Below are 13,841 nucleotides of genomic sequence, written 5' to 3' on the forward strand. Positions count from 1 at the left end.
AAAAAAAAAAAAAAAAAAAAAAAAAGGAAGGCTTCTAGGAATTACATCTAGAAGCAATAACAGTAACAATAATCAACATTTTTTTTATAGATCAAGACCCCTAAGAAGTGACTTATGCATTCTTCATCATCACTCTGGTGGTAGGTATTGTTAAAATTATCCCAATTTCTCCCACTTTTCCCCTCTTGATTTCTACTTTTTATTATTTTATTTTATTTGTTTGAGATAGGGTCTCACTCTGTTACCCAGACTGGAGTGCAGCCTCCTAGGGTCAGGTGATCCTCCCACCTCAGCTTCCCAAGTGGCTGGGACTACAGGCGTATGCCACAATGCCTGGCTAATTTTTGTATTTTGTTGTAGAGACTAGGTCTCCCTATGTTGCCCAGGCTGGTCTTGAACTTCTGGGCTCAAGAGATCCACCTGCCCTGGCCTCCCAAAGTGCTGGAATTACAGGCGTGAGCCACTGTGCCCAGCCTACTTTTGATTTTATTTGTTTGTAATTTTTGTGGGTGCCTAGTAGTTGTTTTTATATTTATGGGGTACATAAGATATTTTGATACAAGCATGTAATACATAATAATCATCAGAGTAAACGGGGTATCCATCCCCTCAAGCATATATCCTTTGAGTTACAAACAATCCAAGCATACACCTTAGTTATAGATTTAAAATGTTTAAAATGTACAATCAAATTATTTTTGACTATAGTCACCCTGTTGTGCTAGCAAATACTAGGTCTTATTCATTCTTTCTAGTTTTTTGTTCGCATTAACCATCTCCATATACCCAACTGAAATACAAAATCCTTGAAGTTTAGAAATACGCAGTCAGCCCTGTGTCCTGTAATCCTCCTCTTCCCAAGTATAGATATCTTCATTCCTTCCTCCAGTCATCAGAGACCTCGGTTCAAATCCCAACTTTGACAGTTCTTGGGAAGTTCACTTTTCTGACCCTCGATTTTCCCATCTGCACAACAGGGATGATCTTTGCACTCAACTCATAGAGACTGTTGTGAGAATTAAATGAGAGGAGGCTGATGTTAAATATTATTATCGGGCTAATATTTTGAGTTCTACATCAAAATGTTACCTTTTCCCAAGTGTCCAGAAAAAAAAGAAGAAGGTGGATGTGGGGAGTTGGTGGCTCCATGAGGTTAATCCTCACTCCCTACCTTGAGGATTTATGGGAGGAGATGGTAGGATTAGCTAACAGGGATATAGGGGAGAATGGGTACCCCATTGGGGATGTCTAGTTCAAGGGTGCTCAGAGACACAGCCACAAGCTTGGCCACTGCTTGTGACCTTCAGAACTTACGTCAAGTTGGTGACCAGGCAGTAGCGGAACGTGTCGTGTAGTTGGCTGCCTTTGTAGAGTGTGGTGACCTAGAAGGATAGGTAGGGAGAGTGGGTGAGATGGAGATCTCTTGGGGGTGGAGGGGCCGCTGATGCCAGTGGAAAAAAACACAGTACTTGGAGCAAAGGGGACCACAGTTCAAATCCTAACTCTGCTTCTAAAGCACTGTGTGACCCTAGGCACACCACGCCCCATTCTGAGCCTCAGTTTGCCCATCTGGGAAATGGGAACAGTAGTCAAGAGAGCACTTTTGGAAACTGAGAGAGAACTCAGAATACGTAGTGAAGTGAAGCACTTGAAATGATCACTTAATAGACAAATCAGGTAGAAGAGGCAGAGAAGCATACAGGGCAGGGAAGACGGGAGGGGTGAAAGATGCCCTACCTTGTCCTGGATGTCCCTCAGCAGGGCGATGTACTCTGAGGACGTGGGGTCTGGATTACTGAGGTTCCAGTTGACAATATGGAAATGTATCTGGTACTTGCCCCGGATTGATAAATTCTGGGGTGCATAGCCTGGAGCCACAGAGAAGAAGAAAATACAACATATAGTGAGGAAATGCTGATCACAAAATGCAGAGCCAGAATGGTCCAAGGGTCCCCTGCCTACTGTCAGAATCAGTCAATTTCAGGTCCACATGCTGGGCATTGCAGGAGCTCTTAGACGGAAAGTTGTGCCAAAGAGAGGGAAAACTGGAATTTTACACAGATTCTCCTGAGCTGAGCTTTCCTGCATGTGCTATGCAGTTCCCGCTTCTAGGAATGCATCCTTTTCGTTTCCTGCAAAACGCTTGAAGCTCACACTTCAAGAGCCCAGTGAGAGGGAGCTCCAGCACGGCAGGGGCCCATGTCTGCCTTATTCATTACTGTGTCCCGGCACAGGGCTGGGTACATAACACCCTCCTCCAGGAAGCCCTCCTTGATTTACTCCTCCTCTCAGCTCCCTTAGTATCCTGTTAGTAGCAGCAGTGGGGTCTTTATTGTACCCTTAATTTGTTGTTCACCTGAGTATGAGTTTTTCAGAGACAGAAAAATGTGTCTTCCATCTCCAGACCCAGCACAAGGCTTGGGGCAGAACAGCCACCCATATATGTTTGCTGAATGAATGAATGAATGAATGAATGTGAATTACAGCAGAGACTCTAATCTTTCATTTGCTCACTCATGCAATGATTCTTTCCATACTACGACGTGCTGATATACTGAGAACCGAGGGTACGGTGGCACTCATAAAAGACTGTAATTTTGTTGAGCTCACAAGGTAAGGGGGAATCAGAAAATTTAATAAGTAATTCCAGTAAAGTGTGATAAGTGTCAGCCTTGTGCCCACCTGGGAACTTTGGAACCATGTACAACAGGATTTCTCACCCTGTTGGCATCTGGGGCTGGATCATTCCCTGGGATGGGCATCTCCTGTGCACTGGAAAATGGGCTACTGAACCACTAGATGCCAGTTGCACCCTCCTTCTCTGTCTGAGTTGTGATACCCAAAAATGTTTCCGTATATTGCCTAGAGTCTCCCGGTTGTGGGGGGCGGGGCGGCAGTGCAGAAGTGTCCCCTGGTAATAATCACTGACATAGAGGATCCTCATATAGAAGGCCCTGCTATCCTGTCCCAAAGGATGCCACCGCTCGGCCACTTGGGTTTTGAATTGAAATCCATTATGGATGAAACTGGGGAGGGGGGCGGGAATTATGCTAAGTGAAATAAACCAGACAGAGAAAGACAAATACTGCGTGACCTCACTTACATGTGGGATCTGAAGAAGTCAAACTTACAGAAGCAGAGAGTGGCATGGTGGTTATCAGGGGCTGGGGCATGGGGGTGGTGATAGAGAAAATGGGGAGATGTTGGTCACAAAATATAAACTTTTAGTTATAAGATGAATAAGTTCTGGGGATTGAGTATAAAGCTTGGTGATTATAGTTAATAATACTGTATTGGCCGGGCGCGGTGGCTCAAGCCTGTAATCCCAGCACTTTGGGAGGCCGAGACGGGTGGATCACGAGGTCAGGAGATCGAGACCATCCTGGCTAACATGGTGAAACCCCGTCTCTACTAAAAAATACAAAAAAACTAGCCGGGCGAGGTGGTGGGCGCCTGTAGTCCCAGCTACTCGGGAGGCTGAGGCAGGAGAGTGGCATGAATCTGGGAGGCGGAGCTTGCAGTGAGCTGAGATCCGGCCACTGCACTCCAGCCTGGGCAACAGAGCGAGACTCCGTCTCAAAAAAAAAAAAAAAATAATAATAATACTGTATTGTAAACCTGAAATTTTCTGTGACAGTAGATCTTAAGTGTTCTCTCTCTCTGTCTCTTTCACGCAGACGCACAAAAACACACAGTAACTATGTGACATAATAGCAGTGTTAACTAATTTCATTGTGCTACTCATTTCATAAGCTACATATAGATTAAATCACCACTTTATACATCTTAAATACATATAATTGTATTTGATAGTTATACCACAACCAAGCTGGAAACAAAAGTGAAGGAGAAAGAGACAATTTATGACATTAATTTGGTCAAATAATTTCATGCTATTTACTCAAAATAATAGGAAAGATTCTCCCCTTGATGGTTTGGGGAAGGGTGGCCCCCAGCCAGGCCTTGGGCTTTTTTTTTTTTAGAGAGGAAAGGGAATACAACAGGGACAAATAATAGTCATGGTAGGCTAGGCACGGTGGCTCATGCCTGTAATCACAGCACTTTGGGAGGCCAAGGCAGGTGGATCACCTGAAGTCAGGGGTTCGAGACCAGCCTGGGCAACACGGTGAAACCCTGTCTCTACTAAAAATGCAAAAATCAGCTGGGCCTGGTGGCATGCACCTGTAATCCCAGCTATTTGGGAGGCTGAGGCAGGAGGATTGCTTGAACCTGGGAGGCAGAGGTTGCAGAGTCGAGATTGCACTATTGCACTCCAGCCTGGGTGACAGAGTGAGACTCCATCTCAAAAGCAAAACCCACCAACCCCTAAAAAGTCACTGTAAATCCCAGTTCAGCCTGACACTCACCGTTGATGAAGAGGCTATCCCTGTCCAGGACATAGAAGCCCAGTTGGGTGACACCATGGGTCAGTTGACTCAGCTCCCAGTAAAGCTGCTGTATGTCCAGCCCAGGGCCCACAGGGTCAGTGTGGTAGGTGCAGGTGGTGTCCACGCCAGTGGCTGCTCCATTCTTCTCAGGCCTGGGGAGAGAGGCATTTGAGGACTCTAGAGAAGTCCTGAGACCTCTGCAGGTAGAGAGCAGAGGAGGGAGGAGCAGGGGAGGGCTGAGAAAGGGGTGGTCATGACTGGCAAATGGCCAGGAAGTGGTCTCACCTGAGGGAGATCAGTCGGCAACCCAAGTAGAAGGGGCCCATGCTGCTCCTCTGGAACAAGGCTCTGAGCTTGAGAGGAAGGAGGAAGAGGGTAAGCTGAGGAACAGAGGTTGGGGGTAGGATTTATCCCACCGGGAGCTGCTGGGACCAGGGTCTCACCAGGTGCTTCAGGACCCTCTCGGTGGAGTTGAAGGCAGCTGAGCCATTGCCCATGTCTGGTGAATACTGGAGATTGGATATGGTGAAGTTGAGTGTGAGGGTCTTCAGGTGGTAGCCCATGGCTGCAGGAGGAGGGGAGAAGAGACGTCTGCAACTGAGGGCTGGTCTGAGACTAGATCAGACTGCACTCATTATTAACCAGTGTGGCCATCCAAGTCAGAAGCTACGTATCTTCTCCCCTCCAAGTCACACCAATTCCCTTTGCTGCATATTCATCACATATATCCTCTAACTCCTCCCCTATCCCAGTTAAGGTCTTATTTTCTCTCACCCTGATTAGCACCCTGGCAGACTCACTGGATGCCCTATCTAAAGGACATTCTCTATACTGAACACGAGAAGAATCTTTCTGAAATGACGATCTCACTATGGCTGCCCCTGCTCTAGTACCATCCACAGCTCCCTATAGCCTTCAGTATGAAGTTCAAATTTCTTGACTTGGCATTCAAGGCCCTTCCCAATCTGGCTCCTGCTGACCTTTCAGTCTCACTTGTCCATCTACTCTGGGTTAAGCTTTATGTTTCATGCAAACCAAATTCCTCTCACTTCTCCCTATACTCTAAGGCTGTTTCTGGTCACTGAAGGTTTGCTCATGGACTCCCCTCTTTCAGTTATACTATTCATGCCCTATTTGCCTGAATCACTCTTACTCATCCTTAAAGACTCAGTTCAGGTGAAACTTTCTCCAGAAAGCCCTCCTCCTTCCCAATTATGCCAGGTGTCTCACCCCAAAACATCTGACATTATGATGGTCTATTTATTTCATAAAATTGGGGACTCCAAGAGGGCAGGTGTCTGATTGAACTGCTAGTCTAATCTTTGAGGAGGAAAAATGGACCCCAGATACCTGTTGTGGCTTCTGACAGAGGAGGCAGGAATGTGGTGGCTGGCTTGGGAGCTGTGGAAGGAACAGTCCATCAGAGAGGAACAAAACCCATTACCTAGTGGGAGAAGCTCCCCTGGGCTTCATCAGTAGTCCAAGCCAGGACAACCGTTCACAGGTGGGCCATAAATGAGACTGAGGGAAGGAGTGACTGTGTGAGTGGAGGAGTGAGCAAGACTGTGAGTGAAATTAACCCAAGAGAGTGGGGGTGAGGGTTAAAAAGAGAAAGTTGGAACAAAGAGGATAGGTGGATGGCCGGGCAGGAAAATGGAAGGGATCAATGAATGGGTAGAAGGTGCAATGTACAACTGGAGGGCCAAAAGAGAAGGCAAGATAGATAAAAACGAGGAAGAGAAGTTGGAAAGATGAAAGAAGGAAGGAAAGAAAGAAGAACAAACAGGCTAATTGGGCAGGAGGATGGGTAGACATATGATGGATGGATGGATGGATGGATGGGTGGATGGATGGATAAGTGAATGGGTAGAAGGATGAATTAACTGAAGGACAGAAGGAAGGAAGGACAATTGGGTGAGTGAGAAGAAGGGTGGGTGAAGAGATGGCTGGGTGGATAGATGGATGGATGAAAAGACAGAAAGAAGGAAACAGGTGAATGAAGATGAGGATGGATGGATGGTTAGAAGGACAGAAAGAAGGGCAAACAGGTGAATGGGGAGAAGGAAGAATGGATGGAAGATGGATGGATGAATAAAAGGACAGGTGGAAGGAAGGACAAGCAGGTGAATGGGTGAGAGGATGAGTGGGTGGATGGGCAGATGGATGAATGGATGGAAGGACAGAAGGAAGGAGAGACAAGCAGATGAATAGGCAGGAGGATGGATGGAGAGATGGATGGATGGTTGGAAGGACAGAAAGAAGGACAAACAGGTGAATGGGGAGAATGACAGATGGATGGATGATGGGTGGATAGTTGGAAGGACAGAAAGAAGGACAAACATGTGAATGGGGAGAAGGATAGATGGATGGATGATGGATGGATGGATGGATGGGTGGATGGATGGATAAAAGGACAGATGGAAGGAAGGACAATTGAGTGAATGGGGAGGAGAATGGCTGCAGAGATGGCTGGCTGAATAGAAGGATGGATGGAAAGACAGAAAGAAGGAAACAGGTGAATGAAGAGGAGGATGAATGGAAAGATGGATGGATGGTTGGAAGGACAGAAAGAAGGACAAACAGGTGAATAGGGAGAAGGGTGGATGGATGGTGGATGGATGCAGAGATGGATAAAAGAGCAGACAGAAGGAAAGACAAGCAGGTGAATGGGCAGGAAGATGGGTGGATGGATGGACAGAAGGAGAGAAGGAAGGAGGGGCTAGCAAGTGAATGGGCATGATGGGTGGGTGGTGGATGAGTGGATGGATGGATGGATGGATGTATAGAAGGACAGAAGAAAGGAGGAACAAGCAGGTGAATAGGCAGGATGATGGGTGATGGATGAATAGATGGATAAAAGGACAGATGGAAGAAGGATGAGGAGGTAAATGGTCAGGAAAATGGGGTGGATAGGTGGATGGATGGATGGGTGAATGGATGGATGGATGGAAGGAAGGATGGTGTCTGAGAGATGACTGGAAGGATAGAAGAATGGATGGCTGGAAAGATAGATGAGTGGATCACTGGATGAGGCAATGGGCAAATTTAGCCAAATTCACTTGAGTAGCCAGCAGAGTTTGCAGCTTGACCATGAAGCCCCTGCTGGGGCACTTGGAGGAGATTTTGTTATCAAGAGGTATGGACTAACAAGGTCATCATCTGACCTCAACCTCGATCCCTGTAGGGAATGCTTGTTCAAACTTCTTCCTCCAACCCAGAGGGGCGTGGAAAATTCACAAAGCCAAGACTATGGCTGCAGGTCTAAAAACAGGCCAAGGACTCAGCATTCTTCCTCCCACTGAGACGTTGCCCCTCACCACCTCAGGGGACCAGCCCGAATTTGGGGCAAGCTTCCTTTATGAATGAGGAGAAAAGCGTGAACGAAGACCCATGGAGATTGAAATGGGCACTGGATTCAAAGACACGTACTTGTAGGAGGCTCATCTGGACCAGGTTCATTGTAACCTAGAAACAAAGAGGTCACACGTAAGAGGAGGTGGTCGAACCGACCCAGATACTCCATGCCTTTGTCCATCACTGGCCCCTGCCTGGATGCCTTTCCCTTTGTGTATCTAGAGATGATGGATACATTTACGTATCGTCTAATATTTGACTTAAATGTGTTCACCACTAGAAAGAATTTCCTGATATTTCAATTAGCACTGACCTTCCCTACTCACGTCTCTAGCATGCCTCCAGTGAGAGGCTGTCATTATCTTTGTGTTCACAAGTCTATCCTCCTGTCCATCCACGCCCCCCGCCTCCCCTTCCAGGCCTCCTCCAATCTATTCCTCCACCCAGTGAATGTTTATTAAGGGTTTACTATGTACAAGCCTTCCTTTACATTTGGGGACTAAAGGGCAGGAAAAAACAGTCTCTGCCCCTCTGGAGATTACATTAGGACAGGATGCACATGTAACCTATCTCGGTCCCTGGGGCCAGGCACAAGACCTGGTTAATAGTAGCTGCTTGGTAAATCTAAATGAAGGAACAAAATGAAGCATAGAAGCTGTGCAGTTTACAAGGGGGAACAGCTCCCAGGAACAACCAAGTCGAAGGGACTGTGTGTCAACTCAGATCATCAAGACCCAACCTGCACCTGCGTGTTTATCACAGCACTATTCACAATAGCAAAGACGTGGAATTAACCTACGTGTCCATCAACAGATGAATCGATACAGAAAATGTGGCATGTATGCACAATGGAACACTATTCAGCCATAAAGAGAAATAAAACCACGCTGGTGAGGTTGCAGAGAAAAAGGAGTGCTTATACACTGTTGGTGGGGGTGTAAATTAGTTCATCCACTGTGGAAAGCAGCGGGGCGATTCCTCAGAGAGCTAAAAACGGAACTACCATTCGACCCAGCAATCCCATCACTGGGTATATGCCCAAAGGAATATACATTTTTCTATCATAAAGACACATGTTCATTGCAGTACTATCCACAATAGCAAAGATGTGGAATCTACTTACATGCCCATCAATGATAGACTGGATAAAGAAAACGTGGTACATATACACCATGGAATACTATGCAGCTATAAAAAAGAATGAGATCATTTCCTTTGCAGGAACATGGATGGAGCTGGAGGTCATTATCCTTAGCAAACTAACGCAGGGACAGAAAATCACTTATGAGTGGGAGCTAAATGATGAGAACACATGCACACAGAGAGGGGAGCAACACACACTGGGGCCTACCTGAGGGTGGAGGGTGGGCGGGGGGAGAGGATCAGAGAAAATAACTAATGGATACTAGGCTTAATACTTGGGTGATGAAATAATCCGTTCAACAAACCCCTGTGACAGGAGTTTAACTATATAGAAAGCCTGCGCCTGTATGCCTGAACTTAAAAGTCTGAAAACAAGAATGAATCCATGTCTTTTGCAGCAACATGGATGAAACTGAAGTTACCTTAAGTGAAACAAGTCAGACACAGACAGACAAATATCACATGTTCTCACTCATAAGTGGGAGCTAAACAATGTGTGGACAAGAACTCAGAGAGGGGAATGACAGATAAAGGAGGCTTGGAAGGGTGAGAGGGTAGGAGAGGGGTGGGTGATGAGAAACGACTTAATGGATACAATGTATGTTATTGGAGTGGTGGATACTCTGAAAGCCCTGACTTCCCTACTATGCAATCTATACATGTAACAAAATTGCACTTGTACCCCATCAATGTACACAGACAATGAGGATGATGATGATGATAGTAATTATAATAATAAAGAACATCAAGACCCAGACTAGCCAAGAACTTAGCATGGGCATGAGCAAGTCCCTTCCCCTCTCTGTGCCTCAGTTTCCCTCTTTGCTAAAATAAGAGTAATGAAAGTCCAGGATGTCTCTCTACATCTCGGTTCCTACCTAAAGGTACCTCATATAAGTGATATGGGGTGCCCACCTCATGGGGTCATGATGATAAGCACTGTTCTTAGGTTGGTGGTGGAGGGGATGAAAGGGGAGCTATTTTATCAATTCTCCATGGTCATGCTTTGCCTCTCAGAACCCCATTTAGGGGATGCCTTCTTAAATGTTGTCTTTTCCTGAGTTCTAGACCAATGCTGAGGCCCAGTGTGCCTGAAGCTTAGATCCCCTAGATCTTCCTGGTGTAGGGGCCTCACGTAGGAGAGAAGCCCATCCTTCCTCAATGGTGAGAAGAAAACAGGCACGGGGGCCGGGCGCGGTGGCTCACGCCTGTAATCCCAGCACTTTGGGAGGCCGAGGCGGACGGATCACAAGGTCAGGAGATCGAGACCACGGTGAAACCCCGTCTCTACTAAAAATACAAAAAAATTAGCCGGGCGCGGTGGCGGGCGCCTGTAGTCCCAGCTACTCAGGAGGCTGAGGCAGGAGAATGGTGTGAACCCGGGAGGCAGAGCTTGTAGTGAGCTGAGATCCGGCCACTGCACTCCAGCCTGGGCAACTGAGCGAGACTCCGTCTCAAAAAAAAAAAAAAAAAAAAAGAAAAGAAAACAGGGAGGGAAAATGTGTTTGTTTTGTTTTGTTTTGAGACAGTCTTGCTCGGTCACCAGGCTGGAGTGCAATAATGCAATCTCAGCTCACTGCAACCTCCGCCTCCTGGGCTCAAGCGATTCTCCTGCCTCAGCCTCCTGAGCAGCTGGGACTACAGGCGTGTACCACCACACCCAGGTAATTTTTGTATTTTTAGTAGAGACAGGGTTTCACCATGTTGGCCAGGGTGGTCTCAATTTCTTGACCTTGTGATCTGCCTGCTTTGCCCTCCCAAAGTGTTGGGATTACAGGTGTGAGCCACTGCGCCCAGCAGTAAATGTGTTTTTTGTCCCCCAAGTGCCCCCACCAGGAAGACTCTTCTGTGAGTTAAACATGTAGAGTGGATCATAGCACTGAATGCTGACAAGTGGAGTTCATATCCTGGTTCCATCACCATCAAGGTAAATTGCTTAACCTGTCTAAGCCTCAGTTTCTTCATCTGTAAAATGGGATTAATCAAAGTCCAACCTTGCATGGTGGTTATGGGAGGGTCAGTGGTAACACCAAGACTTGAACCCCAAGTCTTTCCCTAGAGAACCGGCAAACAGACACCCTCCTGGGCTGCAGCGGGGGTTGGGGGTTGAGGCAGGGAGATGGGGCTGCGAGATGCTCACCGTTAAGGTAGAGGCTGTCTTTGTCCAGAAAGTAGGGGCCCAGCCGGGTGATGCCGTGGGTCTGCTGGCTCAGCTCATGGAACACCTGCTTGATAGGCAGAGCTGGGCCACTGAGGGGCTGCAGGTAGGTGCAGAGGATGTCCACCTGTGTCTTAGCGCCGTTCTTCACAGACCTGAGGAGGGAGAGGTGCACCTTTTGGGGATGAAGGTCACCTGGCACCTCTCCACTTGTGGTCACTGTCACTGCATAACTCACAGTCCATATTTTGGTCTCATTGACAATTTGCAGTTTCTCCACCTGGCCTTATCTATCATCTCAGGATCTCTGCACTTGCTGTTACTTTTGTCTGGAAGCTTCTCCCCATTTCTCCTTACCTGGATAACTTCCCGGTCATCCTCCAGGTCTCAGCTTAGAGGACTCCCTCCTCCTCCTTCTCCTCTTCTTCTTCCTCCTCTTCCTCCTCCTCCTCTTCGTCCTCCTCCCCCTCCTCCTCCTTCTCTTCCTCCTCCTCCTATCTTCCTAGGCAATTCCTAGGCAAGGTCAGGAGCCTCCTCTGGGTCCCACAATCCTCCACTCTTCCTCTGTCACTGCCCTGATCACCCTCTATGTAATCATAAATTATTTGTTCCTGTATCTACCAAAACATGGTCTCCACGAAGGAGGAAAAGAACCAGTTTAGCTTACTCTTATTGTATTGAAGCCCCAGAACCTAGCACCCCTTGACAACTCCCTGCAAAAATCAAAGTCCTAATGAATGGAGAAACAAAATATAGCATTTACATACAAGTGGAATATTATTCAGCCCTGAAAAGGAAGGGAATTCTGACACATGCTGCGACATGGATGAACTTTGAGGACATTATGCTTGATGAAATAAGCCAGTCATACAGTATAAACCGGGACATATACCATATGATTCCTCCATTCATAGAAGGTCCTTAGAATCATCAGATTCACAGAGACAGAAAGTAGAACGGTGGGTGCCAGAGGCTTGAGGAGGGGGATGAGGAGTGAGCACTTCAAGGGGATGGAGTTTCAGTTTGGGAAGATGAGAAAGTTCTGGAGATGGATGATAGTGGTGATGGTTGCACAGTAATGTGAATGTGCTTGATGCCACTGAACGAGAAATATGGCTAAAATGGTAAATTTAATGTGATATGTATGTTACCACAATTTAGAAAAAAAAAACAAACATCCAGGCTGGGCACAGGGGCTCACACCTATAATCCCAGCACTTCAGGAGGCTGAGGTGGGCGGATCATCTGAGGTCGGGAGTTTGAGACCAGCCTGACCAACATGGAGAAGTCCCATTTCTACTAAAAATACAAAATTAGCTGGATGTGGTGGCGCAAGCGTGTAATCCCAGCTACTCGGGAGGCTGAGGCAGGGGAATTGCTTGAACACAGGAGGCAGAGGTTGGCATGAGCCGAGATCATGCCTGGGCAACAAGAGCAAAGCTCCATCTTAAAAAAAAAAATCCAAGTCTTCCAAGGCCCTTCAACCTTGCTAATGTCTTGGGTCTCATCCTCTCTCTCTTTCCTTCTTGCTTTCTCTCTGCTCCAGTCACACTGGCCTCTTAGCTGTTTGTAGAACGTGCCAAGTTCCTTTGCACCTCAAGACCTTTTCTCATGCTGTTCTCCCTGCCTGGAACAGTTTTCATGGCCATTTCGGACACAGCCCAAGATTCATCCTGGGTAAAGTTGCTCTTCCCATTACTCGCTATTTATTTATGTTTCATATCACTTTACCCCATTTGAAGCCACTTTACTTAGATATTTATGTTCCTGTTTAGCATCTGTTCTCCACTGGGTGAGGGCAGGGACAGCATCTGTCTTATAACTCTAGTACCCAGCACCTGCCTCAGAGGAGCAGTGCCATAGGCATCAGTTGAGTAAAAATAAAAATGGAGAAGTAAATAGTAAATACCAAGAGAGTGCAAACTGACCCAAAGAAGTCAAGTTGGCAAGGATGCAAGAAAAGGAAACTCTTATACATGGTTGGTGGGAATGGTAGAGGAGTGGTGCCATGGGCATGGGTTGAGTAAAAATATGAATGGAGAAGTATCTAGTGAATACTAAGAGAGCGCAAAGTGACCCAGAAAAGTCAAGTTGGCAAGTATGCACGAAAAGGAAACTCTTACACACTGTTGGTGGGAATGTAAATTAGTACAACCTTGAATGAAAAACAGTATGGAGAGTTCTCAAAGAACAAAAAAAATTAGAACTACCATTTGACCCAGCAATCCCACTGTTGGAGATCTACCCAATGGAAAAGTTTTGGAAATAAACAGTGGTGATGGCTGCATGACATTGTGAATATAATCGACGTCACTGAATTGTACATTTAAAAATGGTTAAAATGGCAGATTTTATGTTACATGTATTTTTGCCACAATATAAAAAATTAATAATGTGATTTTAAAAAATAGATGCAGAAAAGGACCCTCTGAGAATAGCTCAACCTATATATATCTAAAGGAAATGAGGCCAGATGTGGTGGTTCATGCCTGTAAAATCCCAGCACTTCGGGAGGCCGAGCAGGTGGATCACTTAAGGCCAGGAATTAGAGACTAGCCTGGATAACATGGCAAAACCCCTTCTCTACTAAAAATGCAAAAAAACTTTAGCCTGGTTTGGTATTGGGCACCTGTAATACTTGCTACCTGGGAGGCTGAGGCAGGAGAATCGCTTGAACCCGGGAGGCGGAGGTTGTGATAAGTCGAGATCGCACCGCTGCACTCCAGCCTGGGTAGCAAAAGCAAAACTCCTTGGGAGGCTGAGGTACAAGAATTGCTTGAACTCAGGAGGCAGAGTTT

The 13,841-nt window shown here is 46.5% G+C and overlaps 1 protein-coding gene across 1 annotated transcript in view; it reads right to left on the bottom strand.

Moving 5' to 3' along the window:
• MUC16 (mucin 16, cell surface associated) overlaps positions 1-13,841 on the bottom strand; it is a 151,112-nt gene that overhangs the window by 22,857 nt on the left and 114,414 nt on the right. The window contains exons 95-103 of the mRNA XM_011994314.1: positions 11,711-11,744; positions 11,026-11,218; positions 7,818-7,853; positions 5,739-5,789; positions 4,832-4,953; positions 4,674-4,741; positions 4,368-4,540; positions 1,738-1,868; positions 1,315-1,382 (exon numbers count right to left, since the gene is read on the bottom strand). Of these exons, the coding sequence (XP_011849704.1) occupies positions 1,315-1,382; positions 1,738-1,868; positions 4,368-4,540; positions 4,674-4,741; positions 4,832-4,953; positions 5,739-5,789; positions 7,818-7,853; positions 11,026-11,218; positions 11,711-11,744 (876 nt within the window). The remainder of the gene's footprint in view (positions 1-1,314; positions 1,383-1,737; positions 1,869-4,367; positions 4,541-4,673; positions 4,742-4,831; positions 4,954-5,738; positions 5,790-7,817; positions 7,854-11,025; positions 11,219-11,710; positions 11,745-13,841) is intronic.

This window comes from Mandrillus leucophaeus, unplaced genomic scaffold (assembly GCF_000951045.1).
Source record: "Mandrillus leucophaeus isolate KB7577 unplaced genomic scaffold, Mleu.le_1.0 Scaffold451, whole genome shotgun sequence".
Lineage (NCBI taxonomy): Eukaryota > Metazoa > Chordata > Mammalia > Primates > Cercopithecidae > Mandrillus > Mandrillus leucophaeus.